The 22661-nt window shown below is 44.3% G+C and overlaps 1 protein-coding gene and 1 long non-coding RNA gene across 4 annotated transcripts in view; one reads left to right on the top strand and one right to left on the bottom strand.

Annotated features, from left to right (window-relative positions):
• retn (retained) overlaps positions 1-22661 on the bottom strand; it is an 85638-nt gene that overhangs the window by 14111 nt on the left and 48866 nt on the right. For all 3 annotated transcript variants that reach the window (XM_066734373.1, XM_066734374.1, XM_066734375.1), the window contains exon 4: positions 9853-9925. In XM_066734373.1, coding sequence (XP_066590470.1) covers positions 9853-9925 — 73 coding nt within the window. The remainder of the gene's footprint in view (positions 1-9852; positions 9926-22661) is intronic.
• LOC136777793 (uncharacterized) lies at positions 1057-21222 on the top strand. Its single transcript, XR_010823310.1, has 3 exons — positions 1057-1107; positions 2233-2359; positions 21006-21222. It is a non-coding gene; the product is annotated as an uncharacterized lncRNA (long non-coding RNA).

Genomic DNA, 22661 nt, shown 5'->3' with positions numbered 1-22661 from the left:
ATGGCGCGTCAACCGACGCCCGCTTTATTTTCACCCGCGAAAATCCACCTAACCTAAAAGCCGGAGCATCCACAGTTAATCTAGAGCAATCGAGAAAATCGTCATGATTCTAATCCGGGAAAGTAGGTTTTGGATTATGCCGGAATCAAGGCTTTCAACGAGTCTTATTTTTCGAGTATTCCAGTGAAAATGTTTCATTTTTTCCGCGAGCTTATCAAAGCGTGACGAAGCCGAGTAAAACAGCTAACGCCGATGCGTCAAAGAGGGCAGCACTGCGGTGGATCGAGCGAGGAGCCCGAGTCAATTAGCAGTTTATTTAGAAAGAAAAAATCCGCTGTTAGACACGAATACCGGACTATGGGCCCCGATACGTTATCGTTTCGACACGTGTTCCCGAGTGTTTACGTAATAACTGAGCTGAGCGTGTGTACGCGTGAGTGTAGCCGGTACAATGTAAACGTTTCGAGAGCGAAGCTCCACTCGGGAATAAAGGAGACTCGAGAATACTAAGCGGCTCTCCAGCTAATTGATTGACTCGAATTTATGTCGAGGCGAGCCGTGAATATTCATCGGCTAGTTAATTCAACTGATATCCAATGCCCGACGATATAATACGGTGAGCCAAATTAGGACGCGATGAATGAACGGCGAAATATATCGCTGATACAATCCCTGTGCGAGGCTAGCTAGCTGCGCAAAGAGGTCCAGTAGAATCAACGAAAGTCGCTTACGAAGAGTCTCGCTCGTAATTTAATTGTACATATTAGCGAGGAAGAGTCCCACAATTCGTGACGAGTATAAAACTTAAGTTTTAACTTGGCCGTTTCCTTTATTATAGCACGATCCTTCGGATACAGAAATAGTTTTCGATTCGTATTTGTCATACTGCCAGCATAAGGGTTTATGTCCGTCGCGAAAGATCACGAGCCAAATCCCGAATTCGTCAAGGATCGTAAAGACGCTGATACGCGCCCTCTGGACTTTAACGACGTCGATCGTCTCGACCCTAGCGGCCACTTTCGGAACCCTCCGCAACTAAGCCTCCGCGCGAGGCGGCAAACGTGGCGTCTCGGGAAGCGTACCTACGCGATTGGCAATCCTTTTTAGGTTAGTTTCGAGTGAACGGGTATTTGGTGAATAAATGAACGAGTGTCGATGGTTGATAAATTGTGTAGGTGGAGGTGTAATGGTGGTAATTCCGATCGAGCGTGTTTCGGTGTAAAAGCACGATATACGTCAGGTCAAAGGAAGTAGAGAGAGAGAGAGAGAAAGGCGATCGGCGTTGTTGTGAAATATTAATAAGCAAATTAGTTTGGACTCGGTGGCCCAGCTTAGCCGCCCGGATGGAATTGCCGGAGGTCCTTCAGCCCAGGAACCCTCGTATTTCACTGCCCACGCTTCCACCTTGTCTACCTAGCGTCTCTTCGAACCCCACCTAACCTCCAATATGTCTAAATGACTCCCCTCCTCGACAAACTACCTCGCCAACAACCAGCCTCCATTCTTCCCAATCATAACCTCAATTCCTTCTTTTTCGGAAGTGAAGGAAACATTGACACTATGATAAGAGCAGCTGCCTCGTGCATTGCTGTTAATTAATCGGCATGTGCTTAACGGTTCGTAACGGTAACCGCAAGATGGCTACGAAATTTTACGCCGCCAAGATAAACTCGGTTTTACAACCCAGATGATTCGCCGAGATACGCAGAAATGGATTAAAAACTAAACTCAATTAAACTCGACTGTTTTTACGGTGCATTTTATTCGAGCGATAGTCGCTTTGGATAATGAAATTGGTTTTCGAGTCGCGGAGGTCAAGATGGCGCCCGACTGACGGAGGATGACGTTGGGCATTGGCGGGAATTCGCAAATTACGTCAGGGCCTGCGTAACGGATGAACGAACTGACGGAGCCCTCAACGGGGTCGGCGTCGAGACGTCTAGAATGTGCGAGCGTCATCCTGCTAAATGCTTTTCGCGCCCCGAGCTATCTATAGACGGGGAACCCCCTCCCCCTCCATTTCCCCCATTCTATCGTTCACCCAAAACCTCATTGAATTTGTTTATTAAATTCCACTGGGAAAAAACGAACGCTTTTTTGCCTTGTAACTTTTTCCACGTAAAATTAACTTTTTGACATAAACTTTTTCCCTCTCCTATATACATATTTATGTGTATATACTGCATATATATATACAGCTGTTTAAAACGAGCTCTAATTGAATGTTTCCAGATCCAAGAGTGGGCCACGCGCAGCAAGAACTTTGGTGATGTCCACGAGAATTCTGCACCTGCCAATTATTTATTTCCTCCTTGAGCGCAACGCGTCTCTCGACCCACATTTCTCACACACCAGAAAGGTAACTACCCTCTCTCTCTCTCTCTCTCTTTCTCTTTCTTTCTCTTTCTTTCTCTCTCGAGGCACTTTACGGAAAGCTCGAAAATTCTCGTGACAGAAGAGACCTGACCAAAACTCGAAGAAAACAGTAGAAGCCAGCAAAAAAAAAACAAACACCATAAAAGGTGCGAGGAAGAAAATTGTGAACCGAATGAAACAGGCATCTTTCCCAGGCAATAAAATGAGAGAGTAAGTACGGAGGAGGTTTGAGTTAATTAAAAAAATCCGGGGCAATAAATCACGGAGAAATTCGAGAGCGAGAAAAAAGAGTAAGGAGAGGGGATGGGCTGAGCTAGAAGAATCGAGGAGACACACGAAGGCTTTTGAGTTTTTACAGCTCATTGTCCTTGCGCAAGTGTCGGGAAGGGAAATTTTCACCGATTCGTAGAATCCTCGCGGAGGAATTTTACGAGCGATCAGTCAAAAGCGAATCCGTCAACAAGGACGGTCGATGAGAATTAGGAGTGAACTTTACGAGGGCACCTGGACTCCCGGACGTTTATGGACAGGACCGTGCATAAATCTGAGTGGAGTAGTCGAATCGTCCAGTCCATCCAAAAGTGAGAAATCAAGAAGAATCATCCAGCACGCTATATATGTATACACAGGCGGATCCACGTGGAAGGATAAATCGCAAAGTTTACATAAAATCCAGATTGGAGTTTGTCAAGTTGAATTTGCAGCGCGGTGAATCGCATTTGTCAGTAATGATTTCTGGCGAATGTTCCCTCGGGACATCGAGCAAGGATCGTTCGGTTTAATTATCCCGACCAATAATATTGCAGAGGGCCCCATCGCGAGGCTATACCGATGCGAGAGAGGCTTCTCGGGAGCTCAGCGCGCTTTATTATGTAATAAATATTAAAATTCATATAGCTTACACCTTTACCGAGAATCGATCTTCGCGCTGCTCAAAGGCCCGGCTATAAAAGCCGAAAGTGACTCGCACGCATTTTACTTTTATTCGAGCAGATCCTCCTCCAGCTGAAGAGTTTATGACGCGTAGACGCGCGAGTGCTTTTACGATCAGCCAGGAATCCAACGGCCAATCAAATCTTTCCGCTCACGATTTTTCATCTCTCGTCGACTCCTGCGCAACCCGACTTGTCCCCGGATCCAATAGTGACAGCTCAATCGTAATTTCATCCGACGGATCACAATGAGTTGAAAATAATACTGAAAAAAGATGTTTCTTGGAAAAGCGTACATATAATAAAGTATAAAAACCATCCGAGGTCGTAACTGGGTGGCTTTTGTGTATGCGCGAAACAATAACAACGGATTGAAACAGCGATATGTAAAAAAAACTCGTCCCAAGGCAAAATAGATTTAAGTGGAAAGATATAAGCGATTGTGACTTATTGTGTAGCGTTGGTAGCGAGCAAATCCAATTATCCTTTTTCTTGGATTTTCAGTTTTGCCATTCGTACCGAATTGATAAGCCTATACACGACGACGCGGTTGTTATCAACGGGAGCAAGGTTCCTTCGACGCTTTTTGCCCGTTGATAATGCTTTGATAAATGGTACGCTTAAAAATCGTCGATTATGCTCGAGAAGCCTCGAGAATTAATTCATCGAGCGTGTATAATAAATAAACATTGCGATCCCGAGAAAAGACGGGGCTCGAAATTACGAGAAGAAGGATAATAGAACTCGCTCGCTGCCTCGGCGTTCCAATATCGCAGTGTGGGTTACGTTTTCAGTCGAAAAATCTCGAAGCAGCGAAAAAAAGGTAAACAAACAGACAAAGCTGAGAGACTCGGTGGCTGAACGCTGAAAGTTAAACAGTTGCCGTGTTGCTCGACAGTAATACGTAGCAAAGAACGGTGGGGAGAGGGGGGGGGGAGTTGAAGTAAAAGTATAAGAAGAGGGAGGAAAATGAACGACGTTTTCTTTATATTCGTCGCTGATTGTTCGTTGGGCTCGAATACCTCCACGTGCATTTGCAATTATGCAACAACGCGATTCGTCGGGGCACCGGTGAATTTTTCTTATTATTCCCTATTTTGCGCCGCGAGCACGTCTCACGGATAACTGCACGAGTGCACGCAGCCAGTTTAGAGTCGTTCTCACCAACACAGAAATAACCGCTCCATCGCCTATGCTACCGTCGATTACGAGTACAAATCTCTTTCCAATATTTCTACCCTTCGGCTATTTTCATCGATACGGGAACCACCTGACTCTGGTTCCCGTATCTCGTAACTCAATTTTATTCGCGTTTAATGAATAAACGTACGTAAATGAGAGAATATTGAATCTTGCTAAATTCTCGGAGGTGGAAGGATGGTGGAATAAAGCACGCCGAATTTTACTCGGTCCAGAAGCAACGCGCTTCGTTTTATTTTGTCTTCTCACTTTACAGGCCTTAACTTATCTGGACTCCTCTCATCGATACCTCTTTGCCCCCACCTCGGCTATTCTATCCCCACTTCTTAGTACACCGAATTAAGAAAGAGAAGGTAGTGGGACAGTTGGCGTAATTTCAAATCAACATTATTTACCACGGAGTAAGGAAAGAGAGAAAAATCATTCGACTGAAATTAGCGTGTTAAAAGTTCTTGCAAAGTTTGCGGAAGAAATAATCGATATCGTTAGGATATTTCGGGAGTTGCAACGAGCGATTTCCCACGGGGACAGTCGTGAGTGGAAATGCGAGTGTGACGGAAGGTGGCTGGGGGGGGGTTCTGCACAAAGTAAGCGGCGATGCAACTCAGTTTCGCTGAGTTTACGCAGACGGCACGCACGGCGTGCGTGTTCACGAGTGTGTAACGAAAAGTCTCCGAGCCGAACACGTGTTCCTGCCTCGCTAATGCGTTGCTCCCGAACTCCCCCACCCCTCTCCCCCTATCCCTTTCTCGGTCCCCTCCTCTATTTCCACCAACCACGTGACCAAAACAGTCGCCTCGAGAACCGAATTTGTATCTTCGATTTATAAAAACAAAAATCGTCTTTCCATCGCTAAAAATTATTTCGATTAATTATAATTTGGTACACTGACTTAAATAATCATTCGAATCAATTAAATATTCATTTGAATAATAAAAACTAAATTACTCCTCACCAGCACTAAACTCTATAATCTAAATATAATACACTTTTTATTTGTGCGATCCAAACAATATTTTTCATTCAGCCATTTATTAAAACCACAAATGCATAAAAGTAAACAATCTCGATTGGAACTGTTCAAAGCAAGATTTATTCGAATCGAATAATTTATTCCAGCAATTTTTCCCGACGAAATGTTTTGTTTTCTCGGCAGTTGAATGGCGGGGATTATATTTCGATAGCAAATACAAATTAGAGCTGACCGAGGCTAATACTAGCTTCCGTGATAAATGAGATTTTATTGGACGGGCGTTCGAAGGCGTCAGGCGAGAAAGCGTTAGTGTTAAGTTATTGTGTCGGCAGAATGATTCGCCCCCGCGGGTGGTGCCCCCCCCCCCCCCCCAAATACCCACAAGAACGACCAGCAGAAATTTCATCCACCGATCACTCATCCTCTCGATAGCATCGGGACGCTCGAAATTTTAATCGAAATTCTTCGCTAAACGTTTCACGAATTTATTTAATTCTCTCGCGCTAACGAACGGCCCGACGACGAGTGGGAAAAGTGCACAGGTGTGGTATTTGTCCGGAGATATTAGCAAGGCGAATTACGCCGATTCCAACACGGCCCGTTATAAATCTCGAGCCATTTAATATGGAAATACGCGCTGTGCCTCTGGGCGGCCCCGCTCGGAGATACAAAACAACCACGGGGACGCGCAGTTAAACAATAACAATTATCTCCTCGTTGTTTTGCTCTCCCCGTCCTTTATTAGAAAAACAAATAAATAATGATCGCAATGAGAATTGCTTTAACAAAAAAAATTACCGAGTAAACAATCAGATTTATTTACATGAAAATAATAATAACAATTTTATAAACAACAAAGTTGTTGTAAAAGTGATAAACAAATTTTTACGACTATCAATTACACGAATATTGCTATTTGGCCGAGAAACGAATAAGCGACAAACGTAAACGCGAGAATCGTTTTGACAAAAATAAAATAATAATAACAAGTTGATAAACAAGAAAATAAGTAGTAAAACAGATAAATGAACTTTTACAGCTATTAATTATGCGAATATGACTATTTAGCCAAATTTCTAGTCGCGTATGGAATAAATTGGACAAGCTGTCGTTGGAATGGGTGGAATAAAATATGTTAAAGGAGGATTTTGATGGGTATGGGGGGATGGCACGCTTGACTAGGAGAGATCTGGTTTAGCCCGAGTCGTTTTTCCAGGAATCGTGGCGGTCTTCGCGCGTAGTTGGGGTCCCGCGCGTATTTTAATAGCTTTGCGAGGGGCGTTGGGGGGGGGGGGGGAGAGCTTTGTGGTTTCGCAGGCCACTAATAAATGTCGCTTATCTCGATGTCTCTCGCGTCTCGGTAGCCCGGAACGGGAGGATCTAACGAGAAAAAGGAAAAGAGACGGATAAGCCAGTGTCGTGTGTGTGTGTGTGTGTGTGTGGAAGAAAAAGAGAGACGGAGAGGGTGAAAGAGGCCGAATATTTTCACGTACATTTTATGTCGTTTACAAGCACCGCCGAGTAAGTTATAGGCGCCCCAACTTTGTGGAGGGATAATAAAATATTCGGCGCGAGTGCTGACGCTATCCGGCGAGATAATAAGTAATAAAATCCCTTTCTCGTGGGTGGCGAGCTGTTATTTATCCCCTCACCCCTTCCACTCCCTTATTTATCCCCTCGCCGTTTCCAATCATCCGTCTCTCTCTCTCTCTACAGAGGCAAAAACATATATATATATATATATATCTAATCTCCCCACTCCAACCCGCGTCCTAGTCTTCAAAATTTCATCAGGCGTGTTCTACAAATAAGGACCAAGACCCGATACGGATAATTAGTCTCGCTCGAGCCCGAACAAGTTTCGAGCGGCTCTCCTCAGCGTTTTTACGATCCTCGCGTGTATAATGAGCGATAACCTTTATATTCCGCCGGTAAAATTTGGAGCAGCCTTCTCGAATTTCGAGACTCGACTGACGCTCTGCGCGAGCAGAATTCTTGCTCGTTTATGGAGTAGATAAGCGAATTATCGTAATTAACGCAATGATAATGACGCTGAAGAGTTCTACCGCGACGAGTTGCCGAAGGATCGATTTTGAGGTTAGGTTCGGGCCTCTGAGCGAACGGGGGAAAATCGATCACGGGGACCGGAAATGCAGTGTTCTAATAATAAACATGGCGACTGGTCCATCAATCAAACGAAGCGCTTCTCGGTTCTTTTGCTCCTCCCCCCCCCCCTGCCGCCAACCCGCTCTCTTTCTAGCATCCTTGAAGTCTCCAAGACGTTTCTATTATTGTAGCTCGTCGTCTACCGACAATAATTACCGGGAATTGGATCTGTTCCTACCCCCTTACCCCCTCCACTCCTCTCTTGTCTTTACAAACGTTATTCGCCTGCGATCAAAACGCTGCTAGCAAAATTAGACCGGCTATCAAACGGATTCTCTCTCTCTCTCTCTCTCTCTCTCGCTGTCTCACGGTGCACAAAGCCAAGACTAAGCTAGCTCGATCCCGAATCCCAGCCAAGATTCGTCATGGAGAATTGAAACTGAGAAACGAAAAGCTACGCGAACCTCTCGACCCGATCCGGACGAAACTTGCAAATTTATAACAAACGACGTGTGTATATGTATATGTGTGTGCGTATAAATTGAAAATTTGCCAAAGACAGTGGCCAGGATTCGTGGAATTAGAGCTTGTAGTCGAAGGTGCGATTTTCATTGTCTAGGTTGGAGTACGAAGAGATGAAAAGTGTTATGGAGATTAATAGGAATATTGGAAAAATTTGGTTGAATGTTTGACCTTGACTCGTTCTTGGAAAAATTCATCGATAGGATGGATTTTTATTTGCACCAGATGCTGCGATTGGTCGTCCTCTAACTATAGTCACCCACCAGAAAACGTCGCATCTCTTGCAGAAATGGAATAAAAAATCAAGGCAAATGCTATCAACTCCATTTTTTCAGTTCGCAAACAATTGTAAGGGTTAGTAATGTTACAAAGTCGTTTTTGAGACAAAAGTTTTGGTTCCGAATGTTCAAGACTCAGCACGGTGCTCCGTTTCAATTAAGGCACTCCGTGGCAGGGACAGCTGTAGCAAAATGGTTAATATTTTTGTCATGTAATCCATAAATGCATTTACAAAAATTTACATAAATCTTGCTAATTCTGCTAACAAAAAAAGTGTGGCAAATATTGCTGCAAGATATATTTTTCAAACTTAATGAAAATTAAAGAAGCATATCTGTATCAGCACTATTGGATCTATCCTTTATTACAACAATCTTCCTGCTATTAATATTTGTATTTAGTAGATGCATTATGATTATATTCATGTCTGAAATATGAATACATGCCCCTATGTAATTTTGTTAGATTCGTAAATGTATTATTCTTTGTATCAAATTTACATTAACTTTTAAATATTCTTAATTAATAGTAAATATAAGAAAACTTGACTGAAAATTTACAGACTAGAATGAATGGACAAGTGTTTAGAGACACTACTAGGTGAACATTCAAGCAGAAAATTTATCGCAAGTAGTTGACATGTTTCTTTTGAATATATACTTTTTATTTATTTTAAATAATTTTTTATTTTTTAAGGCAAGTGTATTTACTTGGTTTGTATATCTTGATACACCAGTGATAACGTATATTTACGTTTTAAGGAGTCAGAGATGATATAGGAGAGTTATGAAAATGGTTAAATTTATTTATTTCTATCAATTATTATTTTTAATTTCGTTGAATTCGAGCGCACCTGTCGAATATTCCTTTTACAATGGATGTGTTAGTAAAAGGGAGTGGGGGGAGAGGGGGGGGGGGAGTGAATTTTCTTCGAACGGTTAGGCGACACACACGTGTGCCCGCATCTCGTTTCCTGCCCACGTGGTCGCGAGTCTTCGTTGGTGCGCGAGAAAGATAATAATAATCAGAAAAGAGCGAGAGGTGGAAAAGGACTCGTAAAGTCATCCACGTGGTGGAAAGACGCGATAACGCGACGCATCTGTCGCGAGACGATCCAAAATTAGAATTCGCCGGCTGAGAAAAGTCCCGGAAAACCCCAGGGACCCCCACTCACTTCCGCCAGGTACGCGCGAACAGAAAAAACTTCCAATTTCACGCGGGATCCGCCTAAATACCCATTTCTCCATACACAGGACTTCTCGGAATCTCCTCGTTGCAAGAACTAACCGTAAACACTGAATTATATATAAAAAAAGACTAAATTTGTTGCTGCATCGAGCTTCGAGAAGAAAGACGGAATTTCCACGTCGACCAATCAATCGTCGTTGGTTTATTTGCGTGATTGGAATTCCAGCCCGAGGTGTATATTCCTCGCGCAATTATCTCCTGCCCGGAAGCACTCACCTCTCTTTTGCATGTAGCTGAAGAGATCATCCAGAAATTCCTTCCGCTTTGGGTCGTCGTTGATCTCGTAGAGCTGCAAATGAAGAAAAACGGAATGATAAAAATTGGAGTAAAATTGAAACGATCGGAGAAAAAGAGAAGCGGAGAGTGAAAGATTTATCGGATTGGAGAGGAGAATGGATGCGTGGTGTGTAATAATAAGAGGAGGACACGTGGGTGGAGTGGAGGGAGTAAGTCGGTGCTCGGAGGGGAATTATAAAAGCAATTAGAGGCTCTCAGATTAGATATAGCACATCGTACGTAACAAATATGATAATACGAGCCGCTCTAGCCTTGGGCCATGTAGGGCGATATATACCCCTATCGTTCCTTTCGTTCCTTTCGTTCGTCTCGCTTCGTTTCGGCCGAGGCGCTTTCGCGGGTTATACCACGGGTTAAACGGAATCATTAATAATCACTGCTAACTAATCTGTCTGTCGCTACGAGCACGCTTGTTCCACTCCTGGTTTTATTACCAGGCCCCGCTCACCAATAACGCTCAATTCCCATCACCTCGATGAAATTAAACCTCGATTTCATTGGAGTCCCCCCTCCCTTTTTCACCCTTCTCCCCATCCCCCTCCCCATTTCACTCGCGACAAGCATACTAAAATTGTACACTGCAGTCGAACGCGCGAGAAAAGAAGATATCCAAGCTTTCACGTACACTTCACACCACTTTATTATAATTATCCACGACAATCTGGATAATTAAAAAGCATCCGGATCAGTTATCAACGTGTGCAGGTTGCCATCATTTACTCGAGATACCAATCATTCGAATCGATGACAGCTGGATTTGAATAATAACAGTCTCGGAATAAATCACCAGAACTGATCCTACCGAGATGAAACGAAAAAGGAGATAAAAAGGCGAGCCTTGCTCAAGAGCTCTTCGAGATCGACGCTGGAGAAATCTCTCGAATCAAAATTCCACTTGGCTCTTTTTTTATTAGAGATTTATTAGGACTCGCTCATTTTTCTTCGACCCACAGCTTCGGCTTGGATAAAGAAATTACGAAAGTGTACGATGATCGCCCGAGCACTAGTTTCGGCATCTTGTAGGTTATGTTAGGTGAAGCGGTTGAGGTGGCCATCTGGCGGCGATACCGAGAAGTTTTGCGAGGAGCGGAATTGTCATTAGGGGAAGAGGAATCTCGTTGGGCGAATGATCACGGGGATTGATAATGCACGATTCATCAGCCTGCCCAATTGGATTTTATAGGTTATGTTTGGCGAGCTGACGAGTTTGGCTGTTGAACGGACGATAATGGGAATTTGTGGAGGGGGCGAAAAGCGACTAGTGTCATTATGGAAATGAGAGGCTCGTCAGTCGGTTGATAGCGGGTAGTATCGCAGGAATTAATAATTCACGGGTCATCAGTGTCTGGAATAAAAATTGAGAGGAGTGTGGTGGGAGGTGGAAGGGCGGGGCTGGGATGCGTGTATCATCCGGAGCAAAATGCAGTCAGCATTTACCTCTATATCACGCAGGATCCTCGGCGCCCCAAGATCGTTGCACGGCTGCCAGTTCTCTTAACTGTAGATCAATCAATTTCCCCACCCCTTTGCTTCTCTCCGACTCACTTGTTGGATCCTTAACGAGCTCGTCTCTCTTTCTCTGTCCTCTCCACGCACTATCCACGGACCCAAGCAGAAGCACGAAAAATTCTCGCGCGAAATGCACGGACCGAAGAGCGTTTCGCTCTTTATCCGCGCGCGGCGCTGTCTTCGAGTCGCGCGCAGCGCCCTCCGGAGTCATTTATGCGGGGCTGAAGACTGGTGCTGCCATCGATCGAATCTCTCGAGTATCCTGACAAGCTGCATATCGAATTTTACGAGAACGCGAGTACAACTGTACGCAGCAACGCGCGAAGGAACGTTTTACCAAGTGGAATTTGACACGGAGAGCAATTAGTCGGTGCGTTCGCGGTGACTGCACTCAAGTTGGCTTAAACGGCGCGCCCTTATCGCTACTCCTTATCAACCGGAAAAGCAACTTATCTCAATCTCGGACGCGTCTGAAAAAGCTGCGCATCGATAATTTCTGCTCGTAAAACTAGCGACCGTGTTGAAAACCTCCTCGTGAAATTCTCACTTTGAGGTTAGGAGTTATTCCAGTTCGCCATCTTATAAATTATCCGGCGAGTGACGGTGCGGAGGGGAGGTGCTTAAATCGATGATTTTTAATGGGGTTTTCGCTGATGTGGGATGCTTCGAGTGGTGTAGTACGTGGGAGAATAGTGGAAAAAGGGAGAACGAGGGGAATAGGGGGGGATATCAAGATCGCTAGTTATACGAGCGGCCATAATACGAACTACCATTATCCGTGCTTCCAGGGCATTAAAGATAGCGAGTGCAATTATAATCATTACGACACGAATAGCGTACACGCTGCGTTACCCTCCAATGAAATCTCCATAACGCCCTCAATCCCCTCCCCTCGCCATTTTTCCTCACACAATTATCCTCACCGGCTCACTATTACGATCCTATTCCCCTTTCGCATTTACATTTACGCCAGCTCCGACACTATGCCTCTTTTTTAAACCCCTTTCCCAATAGTTACTCCCCCCCCCCCCCTCTCGAATAATCATAACAATCAACAATAAAGAAGAAAACAAGCAAACGGAAAATGAGAAATAGCGTTTAATCGGTGGAAGCTGATCAGTTGCATTGACCGGTAAGAACGGTGGAAATGGGAAAGCTTAATTCGAGTCTTTGACGGTGAAAATTGGAAGGGAAGTGGGGTGAGTGTTGAGAAAATTCTCATTATTCGGACAAAATCAATCGGCTTTATCCGAACGATATCGCCTCGCCGAAGAAGAGGAGCTAATCCGGATTATCCGGAGTCCCTTTGAACTGGTCAACGTCTTCTCGGAAACTCCTCCACTTCCTCTCCATCTTCTTCTCTTCCCCTCGACGATTACCCGTCGCGATACGCGCTTTTTACACCCCTTCTTTTCAAGAGCATCGTGCTACCAATTGCCCTCCACAACACCACCACTGTTTATAAGAAAAATCCGGGAAAAAGTGGACGAAAAAAAGGTCAACGACAAATTAACCTTGACACGATTGAAAAATTGCTGGAGCAAGAAAGGATTAAACGAGTGAATAAAAAACAGCGCGAAACTCGGAGGGTTTAAGGACAGAGCTGGAAGAAATTAAGAGAGAGGTTTCAATCTCCCAGGAGAATCGAGATTTTACGTCCGTAACTGGAAATATTAAATCGCACCTAAGCACGTTTTATGTCGGCCGCCTAATAATCTTCGGGGACTGACTGTTTCTTTCGACGGTTCACTGTTTATTTTTTACTCGTTCCGCTCGCACCTTCTCCCTCCCTCTCTTTCTCTCACAGACAACCCATCACCGAATCGATAATCATAAATCTTAACCTTCCGACTTTTTGCAAACAGTTGGCGAGAGCCGTCTCAAATCTCAATTCGCTAAATATTGAGATAAGAAAGCTCGATGTATAGGAGATTGAAGATGAGCGATAAGAACGAAAACAGGGGAAAAAATTCATCGGTAGAGAAACTCGTGGAATCGAGGTTAGAATAACGTTAAATCTTATTTGCTTAGGATAAGAAACGTTGGATTTGTTTGTAAAGTGGAAACAAAGAGTCTGTTTGGAGGAGCGATCATCCCGCCTAGGATTTTAATGAGTTTGTTCCACGTAGCGTTACTCGCGATGGCCGCTGTGTATTCTTCTTTGAATAACCACGAACGCTGAGGCGGAGGGGGGAGGGGGGGGGGGGTCCGCGCAAGAAGAAGGAAAGGGACGTAAACACGCGAGAAAGACACGGCTGTCGCTTGTCACATAACTCTCCTCAAGAGCAGCAAGCTTTTATTCGCTAATCCGAGTCGACGTATATATATACGTACAAGAATAAGTAACAATATTCGATTATTCGATTTATCGATAAGTACAATATCGAGTAAACGATGAAACTAATATTGAATATATTATTAGAAATAAGTATTTCTCGATGAAACTGATTAATCTACAGAAAGGAGAAGGGAACGCTGTTGAGTATAGGAAGTGGGGCGTGGAGAGGGGAGGGGATAATTGATTTTAGTAAGAATCATCAGCGATAAGAAGCGAAATCAAAGGGAGCTTGAAAGTTGACGGAGGGGGGAGGGGGAGTCGTCGGCCGCCTCCATCCGTGAAATCGTTGAAGTTTCGCCGATCGCCTTCCTCTTTCCCGAACTTTTACGAGCGAATTAACCACGAGTAACGAATGACCGCTGGATTGACGTGCCCCGCTCGTTACATTTCCGCTTCGCGTTTTCCTACCGACGTCGTTCCTCTTTTTTCCGTCGACTTTTGCAAAGCCGACAAAAGGCTTTAATTGTGCCCTCCCTATTGTGCCGGTCGAAAGAACTCATTGAACGAAAAAAAAACTGCAGCTTCCATCGAATTCGGTGCAGGTCCGAGGAAAATCATCAACGGGGACAGGGAGCATCTGCGGGTTGCGTCATTTGAACAGTGACTCGGTTGGGTGGGGGAAAGGGCACGATGAAGATTTCAATTTGACGGCGTCGTTATCGACGGTTTTATTATTAAGAAAAACACGGGAGGAGGAGGGGAATCTCGAGGCACGCGTCGAGCTTTCTCCTAGCGGGGAAAAAAGCTTGGCGCGAGGCAGAGGAGCGCAAAAAAGCTTCGCACGAGTGCTAAACTCGAGAATTATGTGACAACCGACAGCCGTGTCTTTCTCGCGTGTCTCAGCTGCTCACAACTCCCCCCCCCCCCCTCCCCCTCTCCCTATCTCCCTCTACTTATCCCAACACCACAATCTAAACGGAACGATCCCGAGAATTCAATAAAAGGTAAACAATCTCTGAGCGACACAACTGCGTATTTTGATACACCAATTCCAAGTTAACTTAACAATCACTGGAATTGAAAGAAGAGACGATCAGTGTTTGTAAACATATCGCAGATGTATACGGTTCAATGTATTCGTAGAAAATATAACAAAGATGCTGAGATACTTGGAAGAAAGATTGTATAAAGAGGGAAAATCGTATAAAGTAGGAAAAATCTTAATTTCGTTGGATCGTTACGGGGAAGGCACGGTTTATTGGCCGGTAATGCGTGAGGTGGAGGAGGATTGGGTACAGAGGGAGGAAGAGGGGGGTGTTTGTGATATATCTCATCGGTCCCTGAGGCAAGGGGCATTAATACCTATCCGTGGCGTCCATCTCAGGCATGCGAAGGCCCCGGCGCATAAACGCACAGGCGTATAACATTTCGCGTTTCGATTGCGGCATGCCAAACTCCCCCCTCCTCCCCCCTCTTCCGTTTACTCCTTCCTCCGCTGTCCGTCTCTTTCGCGTCTCAGCTTTTGCCAGGCCATCCGCGTCCCTTCATTATTTACGTCTTGATTTATTATAATCGAAGCCGGGAGATCCTCAGTGCTAAAACCCTTCGATCCTCCTCAAGCCGAACACCCAAACGACTCGACCACCCGCTTTTTTCTTCTACCCCCATCCTCTTCCTAATAAACTCTATACTCCGAGGAAAATTCCTATGAGAATTTTCATTCATACTAGTTTTCATTTAACTTTGCCTACTAATTTCAAATAACACCGAGTTTTACGTTAGATTTATCATTGGATTTCCATGCTGCGGAGTGGAGGGGGACTTCCTGCTTTTTTCAGTAGATCAAGAATGTAGGAAAGATGGCGATCGGTACGAGTTTCACTCGTATGAGTGTGTGTCCATTCGATTAGCAAGTCGGTGCGAGTTGTTTCGCTTCCTCGTTAATAAGAGGGCCTCCCCCCTCCAAGAGCTCCATCAGCAGCTCCCCCGGTCGCCCAGCGATTCGTGCGATACCCTGTCTCCATTTATCGTCTTTTCCCACAACTCCGATCGGCCAACCGAGCAACAATGCAGACTCTTGTTTCCCCGTGGGATTGCCACATTTTCCACGTTCGCGCGTTCGAATTCTTTTCGATCCCTCATTTTGCATTCCTTGCCCTCCTCTCAGCCCCCTTAATCTTTTCGTATGTTAAATCAACACAACGACGAAGTATTATTAATATATATAAATAAAAAACAAAGCACAGTATCGAACGATTTATTTCGAAATTTGCGTATTCACCGAAGAAATTCCTGCTACTCTTTCTCCTCAATAGTACTTAGAGGTGGAAGGAAAGGAGGAGGGGGGAGAATGATAGAGACAGGAGTGCGTGGAGGGGGTAAGACGGCGGCCGCCAGAGAAGGCAGTTAGCGCGTGTTTACACGACAGCGCTATGTAGCCGGTGACCTCACAGAACGGTCTCGCACACACTCAAGCAAAACAACGCACCAACGAACGTAGAGAGAGAGAGAAGCGAGTGAACGTTTCTATTTGTCCACGCTCCCCCCGACCCTCCCGATGACCGTCCTGCCCCTACCACAGGACTCCCTAGACCTCGAGTAATGACCCTCTTCCTCCTATAAACTGATATTTCAATTTTAAATACCCTCCCCTCCCAGTGCACCACCACGCTTCTCGGCAAAAATAATTTTTTTCACTAAAAAAAGTAATTTTTAAAATTCCACGTCTCTTCCAGAAATTTTTCCAGCAACAGGAATATCCATCCCACACGACACACTGTTCCCTCAGGATCGCTCGTAAAATTGGAGTGAATTGAACGTGCGGTGAAACTTTTGCCTTTTTTTTACGATGGCGCGCTACTCTAAAAAGCCAAGTTTACGGGGGCAGTGGGATAAAGGGGAAGGGGTGGAAGGTTTTTATTAATAATATTTTTACTGGGCCCCGTAAAAGCTATCGCGGCGAAGGCCAAAGGGGCCCTGGCGACATTTCTCCGGCTTCTCTAACGTTTCTCGGGCATTTTCGTTCGGATTAATGCCCAGTCCCTGGTTTTATTGCACTCGCGATCGGTACTAAACACCCACCCCCACTCTCCCCCTTCACAAACTGCCACGTTTCAGTGAGTTTCCAGGAACCCCCCATGGAAAAATCTGGAAATCCGAATCACTCAGAATTATGGGAAATTTTGAGGCTGGACGAATACGACTTTGCTGGTTTTTTTTTTATCGAATTCTACATTCTCGGGAAAATTTCATGCTTCAATGAGTTTCTAGAAAGCCCCTAAGGAAAAATCTGAAAATCAAATTCTCTCATAAATTATAAAGAAAATTAGAAGCTGAACAAATATAAATTTCCTAATTAAAATCAATTTCTTCGGCAAATTTTGGAATGAATCACGACACCTTTAAGATACAACATATTTTTCATGAAAGATGCGCGCGACACCTGTTAAAAATTAGAAGATGTGGAGAGTGGTACTCGGAGGATTCCACTAAACGCAGGTTTGGTGTTCCATTGAACGAATGAAAGGAGAGACAGTTGGCTTTATTCTCACGTGGGATCCGTCGTTATTTAGCAGCCACGAGGCGAATGAACGCAAACTCGAGATTTACCATAACCGCATACCGATCAGGCACCACCGCCACCACCACCGATACCAGAACACAGTAGGTTTCTCTCTTTCATTCTTTTATACCAAATATACATATATATATATACCTTTCTCTCTTTCATTTTCCAAGTACAGAGAATTCAACAGGATTTTCTACACCGATTAGTCCAAGCTTTACGGCTTTGAGTCGCGAGTAATTTATTCATCTTCTCTCCTGCCAGACAAATTTTTCAATCTTTCTCCTTTTTCCCTTGCTTTTTTTTCACTCGTCAACGGGGTCATTGTCACCGACCCGGGACACGTGAAAAGACGATGCTTTTTCTTTTTTTTTATATGTACATTTCTCCCCCCTACACTTTTCTCTCTGAATCTCGCTTTCTTTATATAACGTGTTATATATATAACGCTTATTATCCAGCGTGGAATAAAATATCAAGTGTCGAAAAGGTCACAAAGGACAAGCGGTACAAAAGGGATACTCGAGGTGTCGACTGACCAGGACAAGTGTCCTTTCCGTTATAAATGATGGAAATTAGTTAGTTCGAATCCTGTTCCGTCCTTTTATGCTTGTTTACTCCTCTAAACTCCATCCTTCCCCACTCTAGTATTCTTATCAAATTTTAAATATGAAAATATGTTGTCGAACACTTTAAGGGAAGTGGACGTGAAAATTTTTATAATTTCTGGTGAGATGAAATAAATGATTATGCTCGGTCGACTAAGGAAATCCTCTCCTCACCCTTTTTTTTAATTAAAATTGCAAAAAATAAATTATCAAAAACTTTAAGAGGACGAGTAGTCCTAATTCTGATAATTTCTGGGGCTCGAGCGAAAGGAGGAGAGGAGGAGAAAAAAGTGGTGAAACGTTAAATTGAATTAGGAAGAAGAGATACGAGGTTTATCTGGAGGGGGTAGAATCAAGATATCCCGGAGAGTTATAAAAAGCGATTAGTCAAAGGAGCATCTCCTCGTCCGAAACGCCGAAGTTTTTATGTCGGAAACATTAGGCAGCCGCTCATTTGTTAGAAATAAAAACCCCCTACCCCTTCTTGGTTCCTCGTGACTGGGCCACACCTGTACGAGAGCAACTCTCCCCCCTCCTGCGACCCTTCCTCATTTTCAAGGGTGTTATGACGTGTTTAACATATAAATGAAAATGGAGTCTATAAAAATTTAACATCCCCGATTGTGACCTATTCCCTCCCCCTTTCCCCAAACTCATTTCCACTCACATGCAATATTTCTGTCGAGTGCATTCACACTAATCGAATTTTTTCTTTAACAATCCCACCCACAATTTGATCCGTTAAACAAATACCTGTTCCAGTAGATTCATCGACGAATCCACGTTTCTCGCGCTGAAACTCGACAGCAAACTCGGATAAATTCTCTCCGTTGGTACAGCCATCGTCAAAACTCTGGCTTATCAATGACGTTAACGAGAAAGATTCACACTCGAGAAAAATCACTGTACACAACCAAACAAAAACAAAAAAAATCAGAAAATATTTCACTGCGAGGAGAAGGAAATTTTCTCGGTGAAATTTGCGGGAGTTTGGAAATTTTCCGCGGGGAACCTTCCGGTCGGTCACGTGCTGTGCCTGGGAGGAGCACGTGACTCGGTTTGAGAGTCCTATTGAAAACTGACCTCTCAAAAATCTGAGAACCCAGGCTTTTCGTGTTAGCTCATCCTTCGAATTTTCTCTCTCTCTTCCACCCATGAATCCCCTCCCCCCCTTCTCCAAAGAATCAGGTCCAGCCCAGACTAATCTCATCCCCACCACTACCACCAGCGAACCAAAGAAACGGATTCCATGTCTAGCGCGCAGTCTTATTAATCTTCCGCATCCCATTAGATACGTTTCTCATTAATTTTTTGCATTGATCCCCCACCTGAAAATATCAATAACACAACCACACAACCTTGAATCCCTGAAATATTTAACGTTGGAAAATCGAGATTCTCCCTTTTTTTCGCTCTTTTATAAATGAGGGAGAAGCAAAGGGGTGGGGGGTAATTTAGTAGACAAAATCAATTCCAGAATAGCCGTGCGTCTGGATTCTCGAATATCGTGGACTTTCCACGAAGGAGGCACCGCGAATCCCCGAAGGCTGAAATATCGCATGCGAGAGCAACATTTCGATTCCGGGAATCGAAGTTCGCCTGCAGAGCGCGATTATCCGTCCGTATGCAATAACGTGGAGTAATCTCTACCACCCCTCCCCCCTCCTTCATCACCCCCCACCAAGCCTCACGAATCTTACTTATCCACGTAGAAAACGCTCGCCTCTCTTCAAGGTGTGTTGGTGCACGCTCCTCCACACCGACATGTGTGATAAACGTCTGTGCGAAAACTAGAAACCACCTCGGCGCGAAATGCGACTGAGGGGATTCGCTCACGAAAGCTTTCAGACTCATCCGTCCGTGCCTATCTTTTTTTTTCTTCTTTTTTTTCCTACCTCAAATTTGCAAATCTAATGCTGCTTCGCGAGAGATCCCTTCGCTACTGTATCCGAGGGTTTGCTTCCTCCTTCTCGCTCGTTCTTTGATTTTATATGGGTTCCTCTTTGTTAGCCCTAAACTCATTTGCAAACGTAATTGAAGAAACTAGAGGATTCCCACACACACGTGCAAAGATTCTCTAGGACATTACGCTGTCTTGTTATATATATATATATATATATATATATATATAATGGCGCTCACAGACGCGCTCCTAGAAAATATTGAATCCATTCATTGGATAAGAATAGCGATTCTTTGGACTAATATATAGTTGTATATTTTTTTGTCGTGACTCGAAACAATTCAACGAGTACCCTTTAGCAGTTAGAATCCATGATAATCGAAGAGACTCGAATATTCCCAAACTTGTGCAACAACCTTGAAAATCATAAAACCTCCTGGAGAACAATGAAATTGATCCACCATACAGGAACAACGATTCCTCTAGCCAAAACCAAGCCACATATTTTTAGCTTTTGATTCATGACGATCAGGTTGGGTGTTTTCGGTGTAGGTTATAGTTTTGCATCGGAATCGAGGCGGTCGAATAAAATTGATCGAGAGATCGATCGAGGAGGGAAATTCGTGGAATGGATCGGTGCATCGGGCTCATTAAGCAGCGTTGAGCTTGATTAATTACCGTACGGGCGGGACCTGGCACGTCCCCGGGTCAGAACCATAGAGCCGAGGGCGGTGGACCGTAATCCCCGTGAACCTCCCCCCCCCCCTTCTCTCTGCATCCCCCTCGACCATCCAACCGCCCCAGCCACCATCGGAGATTTTAGAACAATGCATTCCGGCAGCAATAAATTATCCGGAAACGTCCATCTCAGGTAAGATAATTCCACGGGATTAGAAATCGCGTCAGGTAGCCTTGGAGACCCTTAAGGTTTTACCGATTTTCCCTCGGGATCCTCCTCACGGATGACAAAACTCTTGGAGATTTTCTGGCAAAAATCAAAACGCTCCATTGAACTCATAAATCAATTTTCACGAGGGACGCCAATGGTGGTGGGGAGAAAAAATTAAATACGTAATTTTAAACAATGGAAGAGAGAGAGAGAGAGAGAGAGAGATTTGTTTGCGTTGGTGTTGCTTTTGTAAGTTAAGAAATAGGGGGGGGGGGGAGTAATAAATAAGAAACGAACTAAGGTCGTTTATGATTTTCCAGTGCTGCACGAATGCTCCCCCCGCACACAGTCGGAAACTCGGATAATAAAGATCGACCGGAAATTGCTTGTAAACGAAACGATAATTGCCTACCAAAGATTATATACATCCACCCACACAGCTAGCGTGAATCACATTCCGAGAGTCTCCCGCACAATGGAGTCCCTTGCAAATGAGGCTGGGACAGACCAAGGACGGAACGGAAGACTGTGCCGGAATGATCTTCGAGGACCCGTTTTAAGTTATCCTGATAGTGATTGTACAGAAAGGGTAGAAGGGGGTTGATCCTTGATGAGATAAAGTTTGATAAATAACTGAGACGTTTTTAATTCATTCTTTATTTCGAAAAGTACAAAATTCAAGTTTAAATGGAAATCCAACTTTGCTCGAGGAACCGGAAGTGCAGGAAAGAAGAAGGGATGAAGTAGTCAGCGATCCATATTTTGCACAATGCTATTAGGAAGAGGGAGGGGGTAGAGTAAATTAGAAAAAAAAAGAGAAGGATATCGAATGGATAAAAGAGAGAGACCGAAAGAGAGTGAGAGGGATTGGGTTAGAGAGCAGAAAGTGCTTCATCAGGAATCGTGAAAAATGAAGGGTAAATGAGCTGCAGTTGAGCTCGGGAGTGAATAAACGAGCGTTGGTAGCGAATATGTCCAAACTCTGGCGCGAGGAAGCTCGTTAAAAACGTACAAGAAAGCTACACTACCTTACCTCTGGACAAACGTCGCAAAACCTCGAGTTGGATTCTCTCGAACAAAGTAAAAAAAATTGAGACAGAAAGAACGAATAATTTATTGTAAATTAAAGATTTATACAAAAAATATTATTTTTATTTTGAATTGGTGGAGTAGGTTTAAGAGGAGGGGGATCAGAGTTTGTTGGATTGTGAACACGAGAGGGGGAATGAGAGAGAAAGAGGAGCGATGGCGTGATAAATGATCGAGTATTTAACACTCTTTACGGATTAGCATATAAACTACAGCCAGTCCATAGATCTTCGCGGCAACGCATTAACGGACGTGGAGAGCAATCCACCCCCACCCCATCCCTCCTTTTCTCCTTCTCTTCTCCTCCTCTCTGACCTTCGGGATCGTACTCCGCCTCCGCTTTGCTCTTTCCCCTTGTTCCACCGCCCCCACCCCTTTCCACTAAAACCGACAATTAACAAAAAAACACCATTTTATACGAATCGATGCAAGATTACCACATATTAATTGAAAAGATAGAGATCCGTGTTTATAACGTAATGAAATCGAGATAAATAAGGTGCGAAGTCTTTCACAATGAGCCAAGGGGGGAAGGGTGAAATAATGGCGAGGTCTCCCCATCCACTACACTTGTCGTTGGGGATGTGCCCGTAGGGTACATAGTTGGCGCCTCCCTAATCAATTAATCAGCAAATCTCACGATTATCTCGCTCGTGTAACCACGTAATTTTCTCATTCTGGCTTTATTAGGGGACCGATTAAGGGGAGGGGGTTTGCTTGGATATCTCGTGATCGTTACGGGACCCGAATAACCTAATTGCCACGATACACGGTATTCTCTCACGCCCAGTTCTTAATTCCACAAACACATTCCCTTTAGACCCTCCCCTCTCCCCGAGCTCTTCTCCCCACCTAGTTAACGTTTTCCTATCTCATCGATCTCCCCC

Source organism: Prorops nasuta, unplaced genomic scaffold, assembly GCF_024137725.1.
Source record: "Prorops nasuta isolate Cenicafe-Biocafe unplaced genomic scaffold, Cenicafe_Pnas_1.2 PNAS00011, whole genome shotgun sequence".
NCBI lineage: Eukaryota > Metazoa > Arthropoda > Insecta > Hymenoptera > Bethylidae > Prorops > Prorops nasuta.
This window is presented reverse-complemented; position numbering and strand designations above follow the sequence as displayed.